The sequence below is a fragment of the Ochlerotatus camptorhynchus genome, unplaced genomic scaffold (assembly GCF_037179485.1).
Source record: "Ochlerotatus camptorhynchus isolate MF236.1 unplaced genomic scaffold, CSIRO-AGI_Acam_v1.1 ptg000089l, whole genome shotgun sequence".
Lineage (NCBI taxonomy): Eukaryota > Metazoa > Arthropoda > Insecta > Diptera > Culicidae > Ochlerotatus > Ochlerotatus camptorhynchus.
Window position 1 is genome coordinate 453,537 of NW_027040579.1, and position 26,012 is coordinate 479,548.

The 26,012-nt window shown below is 38.5% G+C and overlaps 1 protein-coding gene across 1 annotated transcript in view; it reads left to right on the plus strand.

Annotated features, from left to right (window-relative positions):
- Positions 1-26,012, plus strand: part of Eip63E (cyclin dependent kinase Eip63E) — a 503,378-nt gene that overhangs the window by 164,704 nt on the left and 312,662 nt on the right. The window contains exon 3 of the mRNA XM_065218552.1: positions 23,548-23,625. Within this exon, the coding sequence (XP_065074624.1) occupies positions 23,548-23,625 (78 nt within the window). The remainder of the gene's footprint in view (positions 1-23,547; positions 23,626-26,012) is intronic.

The following is a 26,012-nucleotide window of genomic DNA, read 5'->3' on the forward strand; positions in this document are numbered from 1 at the left end:
TTTGTCTACCGAGGATGATCTTGAAACAAGGAAAAAATGAGTTAGTTGTCTTCATCTAAGTGATTCCTAATCTTCTATTCGTTGTTCCCTAGTTTGAAGTGGTTAAGACTAGGGTTCTGATGCATGGTCATTATCGGTGTCATACCTTAATTTTGTTGCTAAGGAATCCAATTTTGACTGACGAAGGGGCGCGCCTTTGGAGAGTGTTTCAACACTCCGAAGGGTATAAATAGCGGGAACTTTCAATTAGAGTCAGATCCTTGCGATAAATGCAAGAGTGGCAACTGTAAAAAAATCGAATAATACTTAATCATTTCTCAATAGTGATGGAGTAATACGACATGCACTAAACTAAGGACACGGGATATACTACAATAGATCAATTTACTGGTCGCAGTAGTGTTAGGTCCCGAACAGAGGAAAAAACAAAAAAAGCCTCAGAATACTTTGGTAATTTTGTCAGAATTCCCTTGAATTTTTGTTCCCTTAATTTATATTTAAATTTCTCTTTTATTTCTCATATAAACTCTCTAGGGATTCTCATTAAAATTAACCTGCTGTTTTCCTTAATATCCCTCCTTGAAGTTCTCCTCACAACTTCCTTAGAATTTTTCTAACATTAACATAGTAATTCTATTTAAAAGCTACCTTCTTCTCCCCAAAAATCTGTTGAAATTCATCTCAGAATTCCTTCGAACACGTCTCAGAATTAAGTTGGTATTCTTGACAAATCTCCTTAGAATATTTACCAAGAATTTAGCATCAGAATCAAAATATCAAGCGACCTATTTAGTTGAATTATACTTTCTACTCTAAAAGATGCTTTCTAGTTTTGCAAATATTATAAAAAAATATCTCACAAAAAACTTCGAAAATTTCCATTGGATGGTGTTTTTTAAAAATGTGATAATTTGAAGACGGCCTGCTACCAGCCTTGCTGTCAAAATCCATGTGATAGAGAAGCATTGCGCTCGATCAAAGGTAGAATCTCCGCATTGAACCGAAATTGAACAAATATGTAATCCTTTCTTTTAAGGCATCGACAAGCGGCGCTGTTGGTGTAGTGGTATGTGTGATTACCTCTAATCCCAACAGACCTGGGTTCAATCCCAGTCGGCTCCATAGGGATGTTCTGAGGCATAACATCTCTGATCACGCCTTCCTTCGGAAGAGAAGTAAAGCCGTTGGTCCATGTGTTGATGGGTCGATATGTAGGGTCCAGGAGTGGGAGCTGCCTCCCTGGTGTCGGTAGCATTGCTGCTCAGCACGGAAAACAAGATCGACGGAAAACAAATCAAGGAAAAAGAAAAAGGTTGGAAGCTTTGCTAACAAACTTGTTCGGAGCTATTGCGTTTGTTTAAGTTTTCGAATTTCAAAATCACCATAAGACGATCAACGAAAATTCTTGGTCAAAAAATATAGGTTTGCCACACTCACTGACGACTGAATGACCTGCTTCAGAGAGGTGCATGACATGGGAAAAATACCTCATTTCTAATTAAATAAACACTTAACGCTGTCTCATCAAGAGAAGAGCTGCTTTTTCCGGTCTATATTTTGCTTAATTATTCCGGTTCATTTTTGCGCCGGGTTGGTCGTTCGGTGACCTTGCATAATTTTCTCCGGTTATATCTATTTCCGTTCGTGACTACAAACACAAATGATAAAAAGCAAGCAAAAAAGCTAAGCAAAGCATCGTGAAAACCAGGAAACTTTTCACTAGACCAATTGCAAACATTTATCTACATCATTTTCGCTTCGCCCTGTTTCGCACTTTTTCCTTCAAACATACCTACCCATATGAATCGCTTTACTTTCCCATGTTATAGATTCTTTTGTTACGCTGTGTACTCATGCAAAAAAACAACCGTAAAAGAAGTGGTTTTACATCTACTTCCCATCGGTTTTGCGTTAAACGATGATTGCTGGACTGCATTGAATGAATCCATGAAGCGCGCCGGTTCTGGTGTGGCTAAAAATGTCACCATTTCGTATTTGTTGTCCATTCTTCGTAATTTATTTTGCATGTGCTGCAGTATCGTCACGATGTGTGTGGTGTTAGCACTAAACCAGACCACCACTACGACTGGCAAAGCGGGAACTAGGCGGCGGGGGGTCGTTGATCATTGAACTCAACCTTGCTCACCTTATGTGCGCCATCGTCGTCGCACAGCAGCGAGTGCTCCGTTGTCGTTGAAGTGCACACTATTATCGCTATATAGCTGTGTTACGTTTGCAATAAATGTTTCCAGGTGAAGTGTCGGAAAGTCCTTCTGGTGGGGAGGAACATAAATCGATTTCTCATAGGGAGTGGGAGCTTTCCTAGATGGAAAGAGTTAATTTAAGTCATAGGTAGATCCCTTCTTCGTGGTGCGTTACGGTGTAAGATTTACCATTTACCTAGATTACATCTTAGGCATTGTTACGTTAAAAAAAAACAAGGAAACAAGGATAAAATGGGATAGTCTTCTATGTGATTGCTAATCTTTTATTCGTTGTTCTCTAGTTTGAAATGGTTTAGACTAGAGTTCTGATGCATGGATGCCATTGCTTAATTTTGTTGCAAAGGAATCCGATTTTGACTGACAAAGTGGCACGTCTTGGGAGAATTCTTTTACTCTTAGATGGGTACATAAATTAATGGATGAGGGGACTTGAAGTTTTTCTGTAGATTTGTGGATGAGCAACCCCAAGTAATACTGTTATGTGGTTCCGGGAGACAGACCCGCATATTGAAGGTATTCTTCTTACTATTAAAACACACACGCACACACTCCTTTTGCCATAAATACGGGGTCAGAGAACACTCAGTAGGGGGTTCAAAATATCGATTTTGCTCCACCACGCTCAATCGATTCTAAATCAGGTACTGTTCATTCTCCCAAAATTTGAGCTCATTTGGTTTCGATCTCATACTGTACTGGCCCTTTAAAATTGATATGGGAATTACTATGGGAAGTGTGAGCTATTTGTACTCATCGTTTTAGCCTTTTTCCATAATGATTTACGGGTGAAATTTAATCAACTGTACTGAATACCCTTTTATGTATTCTACACTCAATATAACTACGGAATCATTGAGAATACTCAGGGTGCCCATCTCACTCCGAATCCTCCACGCGGTTTATTTTATCGTACGCCTTTTTGATTAATAAATGAAACCAACATGTCACGCTGATATCACTAATGTTGTGCTCTCCATAGTGGAAACATAGCTTTGCAACAACAACAACAAATTCATCACGTTGCGACAGAGTACCCGCGATGAAAGGGAATATCAATGTAAGCGAAGGATGGTTTTCCCCGGGTTCTTCAAAGGGAACGACCCCGCTGTCCCTCTCCTCTACTGATATATAGTGTTACGCCACTCACACTGCACATTTTCCACTCATTTTACATTTTACTGTATACAGGTTTTTCTTTTTTTTTCTCTCTCTCTTGTCCTGAATGAACACATATTACACGCTATTTAGTTGTTATTGCTCGTCGAATTGACTGGCGCTGTGCACCGAACGAAATGGTGGAAATAATGTTGGAAAAGTTTCCGGTGGCTGGATGCCGCTTATTTCGGTTCCCTTGCCTTATCATTTTCGATTGGGGGGAAACCTTTGAAAAATATGAAAATCATAATAAAAAACAACCAGAGCCAACTATCAATTGCATGGGGATGGTGGCGGTGCTCTAACTTGTTCGTTTTAATGAGCTTTTTTTCTGTCGATGAGCCATCTGGTGGCCGGTCGCCATCGAATAGAATCGTTCGTGGGCAGAGGTGGGTTGTGCATTGGCAGCTTTTTTCCACGTTTTTGGACGTTTGAGAGCTATAATTTCATTTCGAGCCGACCGACCGTAATTTGATGCACTCTGATTATGCAGTTATTGTTTTTCGCAGTCTGCAACTTTTTTCCCCGCCAACCAGCGATGATGATGTGGATGGTTTGATTGCATTGCTTGGCGTGAACTGCCGCGAGTCGAAGCCCGGGCGCAAAAATTGCAAAAAAAAAACTTTTAACATGCGAATTAATATGCGAATAATTAAATTTTCTTCCGGCGTCTGGAGCTGTATTTTTTTTTCTGTTGGTATGTTCGTTGGATTTTTAATCTAATTGCGCAGTTTATTGAGTTTATTCAACTGGATTGCCGTTTGCGTTCCGGTGCTATTGTGCTGGGATCTTTGATAACGATCCACGTGTAATAATCTGCATAATTGAATTATGATTCTGACGAACGGCTGTGAACAAATTACAATTGCTGTATGCTGCCATTTTTCACAATTCAATCTTTTATTTCTCTCAAAAAACATAAAATCAACAAAATTCTCAAATTGGTCTGCATTTCCTTAGAAGCTTTCTAACGTTGGATCCACTCCTATCCGACCGTCCGGTGTGAGACTTCCCAAAATCGTTCCATCGGATTTCTTCAGTAGCTGCATAACGGCATCGTTGGGTTCGCAGCTGTACATTCTTTTTTCCACCAGAATGTAATTGCACGGTTCTGAATTCTTCTCTAGCTTTCTATACGGCACCTTCTTGACATCTCTATAGCTTGACGGATAGAACACGTTCAGAGGACCATGTGAGTAATAATCGCCTTCGTCGTTGTTGACTACTACTGGAAAATACGACACTTGTCTTTTCTTCGTATCGGAAGTATTTTCTGGTTCATCTGGCGCGGTTGAAGTTGGCGAAATGTCAGAACTGACCACACGCAAAGGTAACGATGGCATCAACGTCTGTTGTGCGGGCACAGTTTCCTCTTCGGAACTATTGGGATCACTTGGCCCATGGGGACTTAACGGTAGAGCACGTTTAATGAACACCGAATGAGCTGGATTTGCCTCGCCATGAACCAGCGGTAGTGCGATAACTATAAACATAACGAACGTTAAAAATCGATCCATTTTCGGGAACTTGCCGACCTGAACTAAACCATTACCGAGCGGTTTGAAGGTCTTTTATAAATTTGAAACTATAGCGGAAGCTATCTCCATGGAACGTGTTGAACGGTTGCACTTGAAATTGTTGTTATCATGGTGGATACGAATTTTGGTAGCTTAGTTCCTGAATCCGCTTTCGGTGGGTAGCGTTACGTGATGTTTCGAAGCTAATTGTATCATTTAGCCCACCTGTAGAAAAAAAAAAATGATTCTAGGCTCATGTACAGTTCGGTTTAAAACTGATTATCCGGAATTTGTGTTTTAAATACCGTCGTCAAAATGTTGTGGCTAGATTTATTGAAACATCGTATTATTGTATAAAAAGTAGAAGGGTCTGTGCCACGAACGGAAGCTTGACGTAGGACCGCTAGTGAACGGAACAAATATGTTGTTCTTAACTCTTACCGTTTTTGAATTGGTGGCCCTGAAAAGGGTCGGTTGTTTTTCAAATGGTGCACAGTGGTTTAAAAGTGCAAATTCGTGAACTTAATTGTTTTCTGAGATGTACGTACGTTTTAGCATTAAGGTGTCTTCAGAAGATTTTCATAGTTCTGGATTCCGCACCTTTTGGAATGTTCACCTTATTTTTTCTTAAGGTGCAACTGCACTTCAAAAAACTAACTTTTTTTATATCAACAGATATCGAGATGATGTCTTCTACAAAGTTGTAGGGCTTTCAATTTCAAGAAACTTTGCTGAAGACATCAAGTTGCCATGACTTCATTGTATGAAGATATAAGAGATTATTTGCCAGTTGCACCTTAAAATCAGTTGTTTGAGTTTTTCTATGTCTTATTCACGTTGTATCTCTTTGGTGTATTCTGCAAAGTTTAAGATAATATCTAAACACACATTAAGATAATATCTGAAGACACCAAAGTGCTATGATTTGATTGGCGAGAGATACAGTGATTTTTAAGCAAAAAATCACTCTTTTTCAAAAAGCTATAACTAAGCTGGCCGCAAATTGCCGCACTTGCAACAAGTTTCATTTGAAAGCTCAGAATTTGTACTTGAAATGTTGTGGAGATCATTAGTATCCGTTAGTATCCTGGAAACTGTGATGAATTTTAGTAAACAAAGATTTAAGATTTTTGTATGGGGCTATTCAAGTAAAAACGATATTTTGCTAACTAACAATAGTCTTGATTTTTTGTTTAATTTCTAGTTTGTTTTAACTTATTTTAAACTAACTTAAAAGTAAAATAACATGTTAAACTAATCCAAACATAAAACCAAAGCAACAATTAAAAATTTCTGATAAACAAATTAAACTTCAAAATCATCTGAAACATCATGTTCATCCTCCGAATCCATTTCTTCTCCATCATCTAAGCTCAACAAGAACTTTGCGTCTTGAGACAAATTTTTTGTCTCCTTTTTGGGGCTTTTCCGCATGCTTGAGATTAGTGGATCTGAAGACACTAGCAAACGGCGGATCAAATCAAGATTCAAGATCGTTCTGGAACATTTTCTAATATGGTCTCGGCGGTATCGTTTGAGGTCTTTATTCCTCGATTCCTGTGCTTCTTCGGAAAGCTGTCCTGATAGGAACCGTGAAATGATTGATGACCTGGGCACCATGAATCAGGATTTTATGCACTGAAGCTGGCATGTAGTACCAGGGGTATAGGTCCACTAGATACTTTGCTGTTTCAATGCAATAACTAGAAAACCGTTCCGTGTTGATTTTGTGCCCTGACGCTAATACCTAAGAATATTGTATTGTTTGTATGTACATCTGGTTTTTCAGTATTCCATTTTATTACCTGTAATATGGTACCACATCGTTCCAGTGCTGTCACATCCAGTCCAGTTATTGCAGCTGTTTTCTTGGGATCGGAAAAGAAACGTCGGGCAGTACTGCCGTCGTTGGACGTTCCAGATCCTCCAGGCTTAGGCTTGTCAACAATCAGGCCAGTTTCCACTTTGAACCGTTTTTGGATTTGATTCTTTCTAATCTTCATGGCTTGAACATTCTGTCCTCTTACCTGCCATTTTTTTAATTTCAAGTCGATAAGACAAGTGAAGAAAGTATTCCATAAAGCTATAAAATATTGATATTGTATCAAACCATAATACTTAACACTTAATTTTAATAAATCTCACCGGATCCAGGCATGCAAAGTTGAAAGCCCAAACTGGAAAGCATCGCTGTTCTCCACGCGTTCAGTTACTGAATCAAGATTGTTCATCAATTTCGGGGTTGCATTACAAATATAGCAAGTTTGTGACGATTTGTTGCCCGTAACAGCATTGCAGACCTTTCCGTCTACCATTGTCAAAACCACCTCATAGCGCACAATTATGGTACGGCCTTCTATCGTAATTACTGTTGGAACAAGCTAGTCAATCTGATTCTCTATATGTTTCTTCTCGTTGATTGATACTTCCGTAGTTTCACTCACGAGCTGAATCCTCACAGGTGGTCTACGAATCGGGTTGATGATGGTCGGGGATTTCGGAACAAAACTTTTCCGTTTACATCTGCCTTAATAGGAACTAAGGAAGTAATAAACATATTTGAATCACTAGATTCTCCGTCGTCATTCTCAAATTTTTGTTTGTATTCCGCATGTCCGCTGCTGCCATCGAATCCCCATTTTACCAAAAGTACAACCTGAGGAAAATAAATTATTGGTTCAAAGTCTCTATAATGAAAATAAAAAAGGTACAACCTGCTTGAGCTCGTCATCTGAAAAATCTTCAAGATGCTCCTTGTTTGCCAAAACAATCCTACTTGAGGTATGGTCCAAAAGCTTTTGAAGATTTACTTCGGCATTTTATTCATCAACCATAATAAATTGATCTTCCGGATAGCACTGTTTCTTGGCATTGACAATTTTGTTGTACGACATGATGTTTCAGATGATTTTGAAGTTTAATTTGTTTATCAGAAATTTTTAATTGTTACTATGGTTTTATGTTTGGATTAGTTTAACATGTTATTTTACTTTTAAGTTAGTTTAAAATAAGTAAAAACAAACTAGAAATTAAACAAAAAATCAAGACCATTGTTAGTTAGCAAAATATAGTTTTTACTTGAATAGCCCCATACAAAAATCTTAAATCTTTGTTTACTAAAATCCACCACAGTTTCCAGGATACTAACGGATACCAATGATCTCCACAACATTTCAAGTACAAATTCTGAGCTTTCAAATGAAACTTGTTGCAAGTGCGGCAATTTGCGGCCAGCTTAGTTATAGCTTTTTGAAAAAGAGTGATTTTTTGCTTAAAAATCACTGTATCTCTCGCCAATCAAATCATAGCACTTTGGTGTCTTCAAAAAAGTTGTGTGTTTAGATATTATCTAACACTTTGCAGAATACACCAAAGAGATACAACGTGAATAAGACATAGAAAAACTCAAACAACTGATTTTAAGGTGCAACTGGCAAATAATCTCTTATATCTTCATACAATGAAGTCATGGCAACTTGATGTCCTCAGCAAAGTTTCTTGAAATTGAAAGCCCTACAACTTTGTAGAAGACATCATCTCGATATCTGTTAATATAAAAAAGTTAGTTTTTTGAAGTGCAGTTGCAGCTTAAGAAAAATTAAGGTGAACATTCCAAAAGGTGCGGAATTCAGAACTATGAAAATCTTCTGAAGATACCTTAATGCTAAAACGTACGTACATCTCAGAAAACAATTAAGTTCACGAATAAAGGGTGATACGGTGAAAATTTGGTCAAGGGAAAACGCATGTAAATCGGTGAAATCGTTTATTTAAAAAATCAAATTAAATTTCTTTTTCAAGTTCAATTAGTATAAAATTCAGGAAAAATATTCAGTTAGGCTTCCGCTTTTCCAAATCCGAATTGCCGGGCCTTACGCTTGACCCCTGCCAACAGATTTTGTACAGCCACCTTGTCCACCTTCTTCGCCGCAGAAAGCCAGTTTGCCTTGAACTGCTGCTCGCCCTTAGCAGTTTTTTTTTGGTCTTCTTTAGGTTCCGCTTGACAATAGCCCAGTATTTCTCAATTGGGCGAAGCTCTGGCGTGTTGGGAGGGTTCTTGTCCTTGGGAACCACCTGCACGTTGTTGGCGGCTTACCACTCCATGGCCTTTTTACCGTAATGGCAAGATGCCAAATCCGGCCAAAACAGTACGGAAGCTATGAAAATGCTGCTTTTCAAGCCACAGGTATAGATGGCTTGCCAAACCAGATATTTCTTTGCGAACTTTGACAGTTTCATGTGCTTGAAAACATCTGCTACCTTTCCCCTTCCTTTTGCCGTATAAAACTCCTGCCCCGGAAGCTGCTTGTAGTCGGCTTTGACGTAGGTTTCGTCGTCCATTACCACGCAGTCAAACTTCGTCAGCATCGTCGTGTACAGCCTCCGGGATCGCGCTTTGGCCGTCGTATTTTGTTTATCATCGCGATTTGGAGTCACTACCTTCTTGTAAGTCGATAGTCCGGCTCGTTTTTTTGGCTCGATGCACGGTTGTAGACGATACACCCAGCTTATTTGCGGCATCTCGGAGAGAGAGGTTAGGGTTTCGCTTGAAACTACCGGCAATTCTCTTTGTCGTCTCAGCGGCTTCCGGTTTTCGATTTCCCCCCGATCCAGACTTCCTGGCTGTCGACAAACGTTCCCCACTTTAATTACAATTGTAACGGTTGATTTGGCAACTTTTAGCGATTTTGCCAACTTTGCGTGCGAGTAGCTCGGATTTTCGCGATGCGCGAGCAAAATTTTGATACGCTGCTCTTCTTGCTTGGACGGCATTTTGACAACTGAAGAGTGAATTCCAAAATAAAAATAGGAGCAACATTCTACACACACACACCTTCAAAATGAGGGGTGTTCAGGTTTTTTAAATGCAAAATTGAAAGAAATACGTCAAGTTGATATTGACCAAATTTTGACCGTATCACCCTTTATGCACTTTTAAACCACAGTGTGGTGGTGCTAAATAGTGCTGTTGGACGAATATTTTAACGATTCTTTTGTAACGTTTGGACTTTTATTTGGCTGGGATAATCAAAAATGTTTATAAACATTGTTTCGAAAATCTAATGACCAACTTTCGAAAAAGGCCTATCTATTTTAGTTAACTATGCTTATCGCAAAACATTTTTTTTTTTGAAGATCGCTGTGTGGTGTTAGTAACGGCTACACTTTGTTCGATTGTAACTGAATTACTCTTTAGATAGAACCTGATTCATGTGCATTATATTTAGAAGGTAATTTTCAGTCATATATATCTATAATATATACCTGACCTCGTATTAATGCTGCTGCTGCTCAATGCAAAAGCCATGATCTACTTTTAAGTGCAAGTGTGAGCATGTATAATAGAGCCATTATTAATTTGTTTGATGCGAAACAAACGACGTGCCCACATATCATTTGTTCATCGATTTTAAATCCGCATACAACACAATCGATCGAGATCAGCTATGGCAGATTATGCACGAGTACGGATTTCCGGATAAACTGACGCGATTGGTCAAGGCGACGATGGATCGAGTGATGTGCGTTGTTCGAGTCCCTTTGAATCTCGAAGGGAGTTACGGCAAGGTGATGAACTTTCGTGTCTGCTATTCAACATCGCGTTAGAAGGTGTGATTAGAAGAGCTGGGATAGACACCAGTGACACGATCTTCTGGAAGTCTATCCAGCTTCTTGGCTTCGCCAATGACATTGACATCATGGCACGGAACTTTGATCATGCTCGTGGAGGACCAACGCGCCCTTGGTGTTTTCGAACGGAAGGTGTTGCGTACCATCTACGGTGGATTGCAGATGGATGACGGAACGTGAAGGAGGCGAATGAACCACGAATTGCACCAGCTGCTGGGAGAACCATCCATCGTCCACATTGCAAAAATTGGGCGACTACGGTGGGCTGGACACGTCGTAAGAATGCCGCACGACGACCCAGTGAAAATGGTTCTAGAAAGCGACCCAACAGGAACAAGAAAAAGAGGCGCGCTGCGGGAAAGGTGGATCGACCAAGTAGAAGGCGACCTGCGGACCCTTCGCAGACTACGAGGCTGGTGAAGTGTGGCCATGGATCGAGTAGAGTGGAGACGACTTCTTCCGACAGCAGAGGACAACAAGGTCTTAGCCTGATTGGATTGGTAATGTAAGTAAGCGAAATTAACGCATAAAGAAAATGTGCAAAAAGCCTTAAAATTCATTTGTGAAAACTTTAAAGTGGAGAAACAGAAACGTCTGAATCACAAGATTCATATACTCGCCACTAAATACAAACAAAAGTGGCTTGAAGTTAATCGCATTAAGCAGCAATTTGAGACACATTTTGGAGATTGGCTTGATGAAGACTTTGGCATCGAAGAATTCATCGAACAGGAGCAATGCGTTGCATCAACCTTGGCCTCAGGAACAAATCGTGGAAGACCTTTAAAACCTTTCTCGGATTTGAGCGAAAGAGGAAAACGTCGCATCATCGATAATGAAGCAGTTGATCCTTAAGTCAATACCGTCGAAGAAGAATTGTTATTAGCAAGACGGACCGCTTATACTCGAAAGGATCTGAATCTAGTTGAAGTTATTGTGCATATTTTGAAAAACCAAAATAGTTTTAAAACAATGCTGGCTCAATTAACTTGTCAACGGGGAATGGCAGAAGAAGCTTTTAGTATACTTATCGAAGGTGGATTGAGTAGATTTCAATATGAACCAATGCATAGAGAAGCGCCACCTTACGATGTGATCGGAGCAGTGAAAAAAATATGTGCCCCTTCTAGACATCATGAAAAGATTCATGATATTTGAAAATTCTGTAAGCTGTTCAATAACTGATACTAGTAACTGTAATACATTGGAGGAACTTTTGAAAGCAGTCGATGAAATTGAAGAAGATTTTGTGCATGATGATATTGTAACAGAAGTATAATAAAAAAAACCCGTTAATTATATGATTTCATTGTTATTATAATACTATGCCTTATTGTATTTCTTATTTACAGAAGATATCATTAAATAAATCAATATATTTACAGAAAAAATAGTAAATGTACTTTTTTTTGCTTTTTTAGGTTCACCAATTGTAAGTTGTCGTTGGTCTTTAAATTTTATTCTCTGAAATTTAAAACAATAAAAAATTAAGCCCTTTTCAAAACTTAGTCATTAAATGTTAAAAAAAAACTGTTTATGAGCAATGTATATTGATGAAACCAAGCAAGAATAATTGCTAAAATTGCGAAAAAACAATGAAAATATTTTTGTCCGCCTGCTTGTATGGAAATCCCCCATAGTGTATTGGTGTGATGCGTGCTGTTCCACTCATACGTCGTGTCCGCCGCTTATCCTTTCGTTGCTCGAAAGCAAATGACGAAGATACCTACTACTACTACTAAAATGTTTGTTTATTTACGTATTGTCTTGTGGTTTACAATTATTGTACATTTCAATTGATTTAGCCCGAAAGCTCTTCCTCTTTAGTGATTATGTCTGTAACAAGTTACTGTTTAATTTTAGTTTTACATTGTAGGGTAGAGAACTATTACGGCCTAATCGCCCATTTTGGGCCTATCGAGCAGAAAACTTCAAATAAATCCATGATTTCAGAGTTAACAAGTCAATTATGCGTTTGGTACGATACTTTAGTTAATAAGCTTCCGAATGAAGTCAATGAGAACGCGTGATATGAAGGTTTGAACCCATTATTCCCAAAAACAAAAGAAGCGCCCCCACCGAATCAATTTTTATCTTCATCCGATAGGCCGAAGTGAATTCTTTGGCGTTTCAATGCGTTAGGCTGAGTTTAGAATCCGTTGGTCGAGTTTGGCGTCAAGAAGTAGTGTTAGACTTTTGACAATATCTCAACGATTGGTTTCTCTTTATTAAATCTTACGGTACATACGGAAAGGTAAATAAATTTGAAAGCCATCAGTAATAATAACATTCCGTTTGGTGCTAAACTGCGCTAGATTAAGAAAGACTAAGTGCGGGTTGTGTATAATAGGCCGGAAATGGGATAGTTAACCCTAATAGTTCACATTTTGCTTTTAAGGAAAGCATATTTGTTAATTTTAATTAGAAAAGTTAATACTCTACCTACTTAACCTAGTTGCCTAACCTAACGTGCCAGAACCCTAATGATCTGTTGATCGGATCGCATGCAGCAATCTCTGAACCTTTTGATGGTAGTAGTTCTCCGTAACGCCAAGGTCTGAAACCAGCTAGGCGGTGGACCTCAGAATTTCTAGTACGCGGTGAACTGTTGAAGATCATCCTCAGGATCTTGTTCTGGATCATTTGTAGTTTGAGGTGATGAGAACGTGCGCAACTCTCCCAGATTGGCAACCCGTACTCTATTTTTTTTATCTAGTTCGTTTATTTGTAAGGCTCAATCGCGTTAGCTTTACGGAGCCGATAATTCATTGTTCTTTGTTTGTAACAAAATTTACTTAATTCTATGTCTAGTAGGAGTTGGGCCGGATACTCGCGGTTTACTCGAGGTTAGAGGGGTACATTGTCGAAGGATAGGAAAAGGGGAGGAGCTTGCGAGTAGGATATCGTTGCCTCATCAGTACCCGTACTCTAGACGGGAAGGATTATTTGCTTGTAGACAGCAAGCTTGTTTTTCAGAGATAGAGAGACCTCATCAAGTTGTCGCATTTTTTGTTTTGTTGTGTCAACATGCTCCCTGAAAATCAGCTTGCTGTCGAGTGTTAGTCCGGGGTAGACTACCTCTTTGGACCATTCCACCACTGTGCCGTTTAGGCAGATTTTGTTATTCTCAGACGGAACAAGTCTGGGAGATTTTGAGTGTGGAAAAATTATGACCTGGATCTTTGCCACGTTGATACGGATCTTCCAGCTGTTGAAATACTCAGACAGGACATCCAGATGAAGATACCGATTTGGCAAGCGTTTTTACTATCGCTGCTTTTCTCCTCCCTTCCTTTCATTGGTGAAATGGTAAGCGATACACCGAGCATTGAGCTCGCTCATGTGAGCATGCGCAATGTGTCGTTTGTTCGATTAGCATTAGCAGTGCTGAATAAAGGCTTGTTAGTGTATGCAGGGCCTCAGATAGCCTAGTCAGTAAAGGTGGGGTATTATCAAACTAGAGGCGGCGGATTCGATTTCCAGTTCGGTCGTGGAAATCTTTCAGGTTGGACATTTTCTCGGCTTCCCTGGGCATAGAGCATCATTTTACTTGCCGCACAATATATAATTTCATGCCAGTGTTGGCAATATCACCAATAAAATGATATTTTTCTGCTCTCATACGCTCGCAATATCACGCGTGATATTAAATCAAAATATCATGCTTGATATTGCTTTTAAAAGCTCCTTTTATTCCGTTGCACATCGTTTTCTTAGAAAGCGAAAGTATAGTTTGCTATCTCTTTTTACTGTTCACCGATGGCAGACACGAAGTGACTGCTGACAGCCGTTATGAAAGTTTCGGTTGCGTTCGGGTGTAAAGCCAATCTCACCACAGTTTGTTGAGTTTTGCAGCTGGTGAGTTTTGTTAGCTTGATATTCCGAGCTGCAATTTCACAGCTTGCAACATCAACCGCTGTTATTTGCTTGTTGATTTTTGTCTACAAAAATCAAGCGTGATCTTGGGCATTGGTGAGATTTGATTTTTTGATATTTTCTCAACACTGTTTCATGCATTGACTAGCATGGAAATATCTCAATAAATAACCGTGAAACTGCATCTAGAAAACTAAGTTGAGAGCCGGCAAAACGCTAGCTAAAGAACCGTTCCAAGCCTTTAAGAATAAGAAGATGAATTAGTTTTTTTTCTTTCCTTTTTTTTTTTTTGCGTGGATCTTGTTTTCCTTACTGAGTACTAATGCTACTGACGCCAGGGAGGCAGCTCCCATATCTGGACTCTACCTATCGACCTATCTAGTCATGGACCGGGGACCAACAACTTTAATTTAGATCAGTGATCAGAGGTTTTATCAGTGGCGTCGCGTAACCTCATTTTTAACCTGTAACTTTGAAAACGTTATTTAGGGTCATGTTTACATTCAAATCAGTTTCAAAAGGCATAGGGTCTTATAGTTTCTCTGATTTGTTGGAACTCATTGGAACCAATATTGTTTTGTTTGTTTCCATTTTGAGAGTTGTTGAACAGGTAGATTGAGGTTAGGGCGACGCCACTGGGTTTTATGCCTCAGAAAATCCCGGCAGACCCGACTGGGATTGAACCCAGGCTCTTTGGGGTGAGAGGCAATCACGCTTAACATTATACCACCGGTGACGCTAAGATGAATTAGTGTATGCAGTGCTAAATTGAAGCCGATTTAATGCTATGGGCTAATGCTTATGGTTTCTCGGGATTTTATATTATGTTCAGATATTTTTAGACAGTTGAAATAAACATAAACATTAAACGAAAGTAACAATAGATATTTTGTTGTTACATAAAAATCACTTAAAATAATTAAATACTTATAAATCAAAGTTAGTTAATTATGAGCTAAAACGACAGATGCAAAAATCATAAGTTGGAAAGTTAATCGTTTAATAGTACCACTTAGTAGAATAACGGTTAGCGGTGCCGGTGGTGTAGTGGTAAGCGTGATAACCTCTCACCCCAGCAGGCCTGGGTTCAATCCCAGTCGGCGCCGCCGGGATGTTCTGAGGGAAGTAAAGTCGTTGGTCCCTGGTTCATGAGTTGATGGATCGATAGGTAGGATCCAGGTGTGGGAGCTGCCTCCCTGGCCTGGCGTCGGTAGCATTGGTGCTCAGAACGGAAAACAAGATCGACGGAAAACAAATCAAAGGAAAAAAATAGAATGGCGGTTTTTTCAACTTTCCTGCTTTAAATTGAAAACAACCACAACTTGATTACGCACTTGACGTGCAGTCATAACTCACCGCTGATTGCAACTGTAACAAGGGTACAGCAATTAGTGCTATATAATTACTTTTGCAACTAACTCCAAACAACATAAACACAAGGCGCGTAGGTACGTACGTAGCAGAGTTCTCGCCGTTCGTGAACCTGACCTTTGATAGGGCCATTTTCTCCGCCGTGGGTGATAGAGTGAAAACGCTAACCAACGCGATGTACTGCTCTAGCTTCCGTGTCCACATTTTACACTTCTGAGTTGAAGGTTATCGTCGTCGTCGTCGTCATCGTCATCGTCATATCGTTGCAACAAGCTAAAGATTATCGTATAACGAGCGCTAAATCTGCTGCTACAGCAGCAAATCACCGGCGCACTATGTGTAGTTGCAATTATCAATACTGGATGGTGCTGGATGGATGATGATGATGAAGGAATATGACTCACGGGGTGAGTTCTGTTACGCTGCACTTGCTGAGAGCCATCCTTGGAGGTTTACGGCCTACGCGGATTGCGATGCGAATAATGGTTTAATTATGATGTCAATTGGAGGGAGTGATGTCAATCTGAGTGTCATTTTATGTTTTGAAATGAACTGCAAAGATAGAGGCCTTTTTGAACTTGGTTAAACTTGAAGCACTGCACTGTCTAGCAAGGAAGTGCATTGAAGAAAATTGCATTCATTCCACGCGAATGACGCACGTACGACAGAATGCACGATTCAATGGCACCAGTAGAAGACGTTATTAGACTAATAAACGGCTTCGTTTATGGATTCTACACGTGTGTATTCGTTCCGTAGATGTAGTCCTATGACAGTTAGTATTGTATTGTTGTGTCTGATTTACGGAATGAATACTTTTCGTCGCCATGGTCAACCAGTGCAATAAGAATCATTCTTTGATGAAGGCACTACTTGTAACAATTTTGATGGTAATTCCTTAGACTTTGTATATTGTGTGGCAAACTCAATGATACTCTATGCATAGGGAATTAGAGATAATGTACAATACAAAGGATTTTCTGGACTGGTTATCAAAATCAATCAATTATCACAGAAAATGTGTCAATAACTGTAACGACTCAAAACTGTACACTTATTCTGAACAAAAAAGAAAAAAAAATCACAGTTCTAGAACATATGTTATGATGTGACCACTTTAAAGATCGTACCGAAATCTCCATTCGGCATGTATACGTTTCTCCTTAATCTTCTTCTACTTCTTCGCATTTCAAGCTTATCGCATATTAACTACCATACTATATGCCCAGGGAAGTCGAGAAATTTTCCAACCCGAAAAATTCCTTGACCGGACCGGGAATCGAACCCAGGCACCTCCAGCATGGTCTTGCTTTGTAGCTGCGCCTTTGCCTACAGAGCTAATGAAGGCAACAGACGTAGATGTTCCCTGATGTCCCATATAGTGAACGTACACTGTATATGAATTTAATATTATAAATTTTCTATAATATAGTTAAAGTTATATGGAAGACCTAATTCGATAAATAAGTGCTTTCGCTATTTTCAAGGAGCTTGTGTTCATCCCAGCCCTATAACTTGGCTATGAAATGTCTCCGATCAATGAAACAACCAATCTATTCAGAAGATTTCAAGGCATTGGGTGCAATTGAGTATCACCAATTGAAGGGTCCATGGTCCCATAGAACGCTTTTCAATATTTTCGGAATTGTTCAACTTGTTCCGAAGTATATTTCGCGGACTGACCAATTTTGGAATTACCCAATTGAGTTCCATTTGGTGAAATTATCCTTTTGGCGGAATGTTTGATGAATGAAGTATTTTTTTAGCATTTGATCATGATAAACTTGAGTTTTTAGCTTAGAATGATGAATGCAAAATCTGAATTCAATACAAAATTCTAGGAGTATTTTCCTTTTTTTAAATATGAGCAAGTTATCCTGTACATTCTGAAATTTTGGAAAATTGTGAGCCTCTGGTTTGAAGTGATTAATGTGAAATCTGAATAATTAGTCTAGGAAATTTGTCCTTCTATTAAAAGTTGAACACGAAAAAATCCGCTGCCATTAGGGCATTTTATGAGTAAATGTTTTCAAAATTTCACCAGATCAAGCTAAGAGTGTAAAAAATCACAGTAGGCATTGGTTGTCAGGATAACTTCATTTGTTTACATCATGGCTTCCCGCAGCAAGCACGTCGCGATTAGATCCTGCGCGCTCGAAACGAAAATCCCGCTCTATCCGCTCCTGGCAGTTTTCGATCAAATTACTTGAATTTTATACCTCGGTGGACCGGAAGAATGTAAAATCAAAACGAAGTGGAAATTCTCCAGAAAGTTCCTTTTCTGGCAAGCACTCTGCAGCTATGGGCTGAAAAGCAAAAAGTTCGTAACTTCTTGGACCATGAAGCAGCAAATTTACCAGAAGGAGTGCCTACGGAAGAGACTACTGCCTTTTCTGGAGCAGCATGAGGTGGATTGCCTATTCTGGCCGGACTTGGCAAGCTGCCACTACTCAAATTCCATCAAACAGTGGTACAGCAAAAATGGCGTCACAGTGGTTCCCAAGAAGACGACTCCGGCCAATACTGCCGAACTAAGGCCAATTGAGGAATACTGGTCAATTGTGAAGCACACACTGAAGATACAGTCATTTCTCCCCAATTCGATATTCTATAACTCGATGAATTCTGCAGTCCCTTAATTTTCCCATGTATCGCTCTCTCCATAAGTCGATATTTCTAAAATTCGTTGCCACCTTAGGTCAATGCTCGATGTAGTGTTATTTTGATTCTATAACTCGATATGTCAAAAGTAGAGCTTCTGAATTCGGTGATGTTGATGTTATAACTTGGGAAATAATCCTACCTTTAATTAATATCAGAACCTAACATGAGGTTTATCAAACAGGTTATATTGAATGCTCACGACGGATGCTGAGTTATTAAGCTGAAGGTCATTAGGCCGAGTGGTCATGAGGACGAATTCCGGAAAATATTTCGAAGAATATTTGCTGGATTGAAAAAGAAGAATAACCAGTGAATAATAGAAGGATAAATAAGAGTATACTGTATTGGACTCAAATCGCCAACAATTATTCCATGTCAGGAAAAAGAAGAAGAAGAAAAAGAGAAAAATACTACTACTGGAAATCCGGGAATGCTCAGAGATTTTGTTTTCCTTACACATCTGGAATTCTAAGGGAATTTTTAAATTCTCTTACCAATGTTTTTTTAAAGAATATAACACCTTTCTTATGTAAACATTAATTTTTCTCGTTATTTTCTTTCACTCATTGAACTTCATAGATCCTGAGCAGATTTATCTTCAGTATTTTTTTTAAAGTTCAGGTTATGGAATATGGATATTATTCACAAATTTTAAATTTGAACAAGTTTTAAATTTGGACAATTTATTTGAAATTCTGAACATCAACATAATTATTTTTGGAGAAATTTCCAAGAACCTGGAACAAAGACGCAAACTCATTATGTCAGACGTTGTGCATTTTTGTATGTATTTTTCAAGATTCGAAGAACATCTAAATTAAGGTCCAATGATAATTTTCAAGGCTCATGAAATTTGATGATAATTTCTAAGGAACTCATTCAAAGGGAGTTCTGAGAGGAACTGTGAGGAAAACATCAAATGCAATCTGCTTTCATGGTAGTCCAGAGGAACTCTAGATTCTATGTGAAAACTGAATACCAATGTTGTTTTGAGCAGAAACCCAGAATAGGATTCGAATGAAATTTAAATGTAAATTCATAGGAATTTCTGAAGCTAATTTTTAAAAAAATATGGGCCCTTATTACGTGTGTCACTTCACGGTGAAAACGAAGTGAAATGAGCAGTTGTCACTCATGGTGAAGTGATTTCCGTGTAAATCGGGTACTTCGGGAATATGCAACAAGAGGATTACAATTAAAACTGAAAACAATTCCAGAAGAACTTTGAACGAACTCGAAAAATAATTCTAGGAGAGTTCTGACTTTTTTTATATATATAATGCGTTTATTTTTCCATGCTCATGTGCCGTAGCTTTGCGGAGCCGATATTCATCGTTTGGGTTGCAAAATAACTTAAAACTAACGTTAGTAAAGCGGGGGCCGATTACTCGCGGCTATCTCGAGGTTAGGGGTAACAAATTGTAACAAATGGATGGCAGGGTAGGGATTGAGAACACAAGGTTTTTTCTAGCAATGTGCTTTTGATCTCGAACTAAGCGACATACTCATTAAAAAGATAAACATGGGGGTACACCGATGGGCAGCTAACAACTTGGGAGAACACAAGATGACACTAACTACTAAATCCTTAGATCGATCCGTTTTAAAAACACATAAATTATATTTAAATAGTCGAGATCTCGGCTCGCCAAGATGTCTCTAACGGGCCGCAAAGGTTGTTTTCCTCGGGCCCCGAGGGATGCGGATAACTCGGATCTAGCAACACAATGGAGGGTGCATGACCAAAGCACGTGGTCGATATCGTGATAGCCACTACCACAACCCTAGCACAACCCCTTGTCACTGAGTAGTTGCGGTTACTTGTATGTAACTTATTTCAGTCACAATCAAGTTGCAGCTACTTATTACGATGGAAGTGTGTTGCTTGGGAAGCGCACAAATGGAGAGTTCTGACTTGAATGCCAAATAATTTTCAATGAGAAATCTATGGAATTTGTTCCTTCACTGCTAGGGAATTCTTAAGAAACTTTCAAAGTGAATAGAATTCCAAGGGAAGGAGTAAAATTCAAATGGCATTCTGAATTCATTTAAAAGTCTGAGAATACTTCCAAAGGATTTCTTATTGATGAACACTTCAAGGCAATTCCGAGGAAAATTCCATGGAAATTTAATTCCAAGAATGATTCAAGCGACATTTCAAGGGATATTTCAAAGAAATTGCAAGCATGTTCCGGTGATAAATTTTAAGAGAATTTTGAGGAGCATTTCAAAGAATTTATGGGTGTGCTGAGCAGTATTTAAAAGGAATCCCTGCAAAACATTCATAGTATTTTTTGGATAATACAAAGTGAATGCCGAAGAGAGCTCCAAGTGCATTTTTCGGAGATATCTCCGAGGAATACTTAGGTAATACTGCATAAATTATTAATTATTTAGAGAGAATTGCAGATTGAATTCAAAGAGTGGTCTGCAGATGATTTTCAAGAGTATTATGAAGAAAATTACTAAAAAATTCCAGAAAGAGGTCTAGGATGAAACTCGAAGACTATTCTGGTAGCGGTAGGTAGATATTGGACAAAAAAAAAAGAATCAAGATCCAGGATTTAGAAATTTTTTAATCTATATAGGGGAAATGGCTCTAATGTGGGCCCATCGCTAAAAATCTGATATTTATCAGTTGTGTCTAGATGAACGCGTCATTGGGACGGTACTAATGGATATTTTTGGTAGCAATTGAAAATTTAGTCGATTGCTGAATTTATGTATGGGCCCAAATTAGGGGCATTTAGGCCGACATTACATCCATTTTCCCTTGGCTTTTCAATAGCTTTGGAGTCGGTCATACGTTTCCGGAGATATGGTCTAAACAAGATCCGAAAATCACAGATTTTGAGAACTAAGTTGTGTTTTTCGACAAATACTAAATCGAACCGTTTTATGATCCCATAGATTTATTTTTTTATTTAATATTGGCCAGAACAATATCCGAAAAAATACGGATTTTGGGAACTAACTGGTGTTTCTCGGCAACCACTAAACCGAATTGGACGCATCATCCGTAAAATGAAAAGTATCATGGTTCCATATACCGCTAATGAATAGTTTTGGAATCGGTTGTCCGGTTCCGGAGCTATGACCGGAACATGTTCCGGTGAATATGGATTTTAGGATATAAGTCGTGTTTCTCGGTAACCACTACACCGAATTAGACGGAACAACCATCCAAATGAAAGGTATCACGGTCTCATACAAACTGGTTTCGGAGATATGGCTGGAACATGCCATCTATTATTCATTTCTCTGTTCACCAACAGCTGCTATTTGTAATAGCTGATTATCAATCATGGGCTGTTAATCAAGTTCATGTCCAGGATTCTTTGATTTAATTATAAAGAAGCTTAACAAGAGCTGGACAAGAGCATAGTGTGCTACGAAAAAAAGAAAAGTTACTTGCTAATAGTCTAAATTCGAAATGGTCGTCATGTAATCGCCTGACCATTCGGAAATAATTACAATTCCTTCGCTAATAAGCCCTAATTGATACAATAAATACACTAATTGCAGTTTTTGTAGCTTCACTCTTCCACGGTCGATCCATAACCAGTTATCGTGTGATCACACCTCGAATCCATCTACGGCATCTACCTCATTCTTCATTCGTCTTCGAAAAGTGCGCTAATCTATGCTAATGACCATCTCTATTATACCGTATCGGACGAACCATTTTGCTCTGCTCATTCAAACAGATGGCGCTTTTCCTACTCCGGAAAGCTTTTTTTCACTAAGGAAGTTTCCTACCGTTTCGTTTTACTTACACACCCCTCTTAACGATTCATTTATTCACGCTATTTAAACGTAAGGATCGATGCAAACGAAATGATGATTTTTTTTCCTCCCCCAATCCACGATCCAGTAATTAATCTGTTTGCATTCAAAGAGAGTGCAAGCTTAATTGTTCGTCCGATAAATTGATCCGTAATCCAATGATGACGGGTTAACGAATTGAGTGTTATTTTCTTCCTCTGACATCACCACCCAGTAATTATCCTTGCCGCCAAACAAACATGTCGATACCGGCGTAAATGGAAATCAGAATCAAAATGTTGCTTGTCGATCTCTTGTTTAAACCATGTGACAGGTGTGACAGATACTAACATGTCAGAGAATTAAACCAGTACGTGAAGCCATTGCAACGGTGATACAGCGGCTGTCCAAGTTTGTGGGTGATTGAGTAAATGGAAGGAACAAAAGGTGCGTGAGAATAATTACGTTTGGGTGGGTACTGGGGGTAAAATGAACAATTGGCTATTTTGGCACTGATATCATCATATTCTGATTGAAAGGCCTGTGTGTGCTTGTTTCATGTATATTATGATGCACAAGCACTTAACAACGTTCAACGTGTTCATTTTCCCCCGCTTCCCCTAAATACTGCTGGAAAGTGCCAATCTGGGTGATTCAAAGCGAAATCGAACAAGTCAAACAGTATTAACAAAAACTTCATGTTGAATGACTTTTGGATTTATGTACCTACATCGCTTTGGTCTACATATTTGCGTTTCCATCATCCATGCTTCATATACAAACATATTTGTCGGAATTATGATTCCTTAATACAAACAATGCTATTCAGACTATTTTACAAGAAGAGGTTGTAAAGTGTTTCACACATAAAAGCTGCTAATTTCACTTTAAATAAGTCAACGGTTTTATGATTCCTGGGCGTTCGCTCAAAGTGAGCTCTCATGAATCATAAAATCATTGATTGTGACTCTCTGAAAGCGGATTTGACAGGTTTTATGAGTGAAACAATACTCTACAACTTCTTCTTATCATTATAAAATCCAATGATTTCATAATTAAAAAAAAATATTTTTTTAAGCGAAGTAAGCTACGATTGGAAAATAAACGGCGAATTGTTGATCGATTCCGTCATTGAATCTGCATATTAATAAGTACGCAACAATGAAATTAAATAGCCTGTATCTGTTAATGTGCGTTTGCGTTGGTGGATAGGAAGTATTTGTGGTTATTCAACATTCATTCGATGACCTAATTAAAGCTAATTTATTCGGTTTCGATCATTCTGATAACATTTCAATTAACTCGTTCTTTTTTTTTTCCTTCTTCGTCTGTTCTGTTTTCAGGAGTAACAATGCGTGAGAAAAAAGGAGGTGCCCTACAGAAGCTAAAAAAGCGGTTATCGCACAGCTTTGGTCGATTATGTAAGTATGTTATTAGCAGTGTTTAGTAATAGGATTTCTTTTCCGAGGTAATTCTTTGTCTTTGAATTCTTTGTCTTTGACTCTTTGGTTAACGTTTTATCCTTTTCGTCAAACATGATTCCGTTAAGTGTAATCAACCGTAGACACTCACACTGTATTCAGTGTTCAGTTAAAGTCTGTAGTTTTGAATTTCTAATTGGCGTAGATACCCATATCGCTTGGTTTCAGGTGCTTGTCCGAAGCCATCATCTTGAATTCGATTAGGAGATGAACCAGCGTTTGGCTGAAAATCTCCTTAATAAAGACAACCAACCAACCAACCATCTTGAACTCGGATCCTTACTTACCACTCAGGCTAAGGCCTGGGTGTCCTTTGATGTACATAGAAATCGTCTCCATTCCATTCGATCCATGGCTACTTGTTGCCAGCCTCGCAATCTGTGAAGGCTTCACAGCCCAGAGTCCCAAAAATTTAAGAATTCTGATTGGGCTTTGAGTTTTGAGTGTTGGAGTCTTCCGGGCAGGCATCGCAGGTGTATTTCGAAAAAACATCGTCAACGAGATCGAAGAAATGTCTTCACATTTTTTTTTAATTTGCTGGCGGGGGAAGGTGTTTAATATTATTTCAGATTTATAAAACTGAGTTTTAACAAAAGTTTAAGGCTATCTTAGAAGTCAAGGGCAGTTTGTAAAAGTTAAGAGAACATAATTTGATTTCCGAGAACTTCATAGATGATCGTTGAGCTTCGTATGAGTTGAGGGAACGTTGCAGAATTTTAAGGAACTTCATAGAACTCCTTAGAAGTTCTGAAAACTTTCTAGAAGCGCAGTAAATTGTATAGAAGTTCTGCTAACTTTGTAAAACCTCAGTGAAGTTTGTAGAAGCTCATCGAACTTTTTAGCACTTCAGTAAACTTCTAAAAAAATTGTTATCAAACTTTTTTGAAGTTTAGAGATTTTTTTGGAAGATCAGAATGTTTTTCTTTAACTTGATTTCTAAAAAATATTGAAAAAAAGTATCAAAAATCTAAAAAAATCATATTTTTTCTAATTTTTTAAAGAAAATTCACGTGCAAAAACATGTTTTATAAGTCATTATGGCATAAAGTTGGACGAAAAAACCACAAAACATCAACTTTTCAGTTTTTCTGAGAGTCCAATTTTTTTTCATGATTGGATAGAAAAAATTTTTTTGCATGTAATTTTTGACAAAAATCTAAGGAAGAAACTGATTTTCTTGGATTTTTGATAATTTTTCCCAATATTTTTAGAAAAATAAAAACGTACCGAAAATATTTTTTTATTTTTGGGCCGGTGAGCTTCCCCTTAAGGAACTTAGTAGATGTTCAAGGGACGTCCTAGAAATGCAGGAAATTTAATATAAATTCGGTGCCCCCTTAGCTCAGTCGGTAAAGGTGCAGCTACAAAGCAAGATCATGCTGGAGGTGGCTGGGTTCGATTCCCGGTTCGATCTAGGATTTTTTTCGGGTTGAATTTTTTTTTTGACTTCCCTGAGCGTAGAGCATGATTGTACTTGCCACACAATAATACTAATGCAAAAATGGTACAGGCTTAGAAAGCTCTCACTTAACAAAAAAAGCACTAAGTTAAGAGCCGGTCAAAAGTCCCAGTAGGGACGTAAGAAAAGCCAAAATAAGCAGAATAATATAAATTCAGAGAACTCGGTAGAGATTCAGATAATTTTGCGGAAATTCAGAAAGCGTCGTAACTTCGTCGAAGTTAAGGAAACTTTGTTTAATCACGCAAAAGCACGCAATCACCCAACATGCGATAAGCAATAAGCTTGAAATTCGAAGAAGAAGAAGAAGAAGAATTTCTTCAAACTTCAGAGCACTTCGTCAAAAATAAATTAATTGTTCGGTGAATTCCGTTGTAGAACTTTAGCGAACTTCGCAGAAAATCAACGAAATTTTTAAAATTTCATGGAACTTCGTAGAGGCGCATCGAACTTCATGTTGTAGTTCAGCGAACTGTGTAGAAGTTAAGAAAATTATGTAGCAATTAGAGGAAATTTGTAAAAAATTTACAAGAGCAGGGAATTTTGTTAAAGTTCAATGAACTTTGTAGAAGTTTAGCCAACTTTGTAGAAGCTAACTTCTTTGAAGTTCAAAGAATTTCGTTGAAGCTGAGGGAACATTGTAGTGGTTCAACAAACTTCTTAGAACATCAGAGTTTGATTTGGGATCTTTTATTCGCCCAGATGTTCAGAAAAATTTGTAAAAAAAGATTGAGGATCTTCTTGAAAGTTTGGGAATAGTCAGGCATGATCTTGATCAAATTAAGAGAGCTGGGGATTTTTTTTAAGTCGGAAAAGGGTGTCAGAATTTTATGAAATTTGGCCCAGAAGTAGAGTTTATGGTTATATG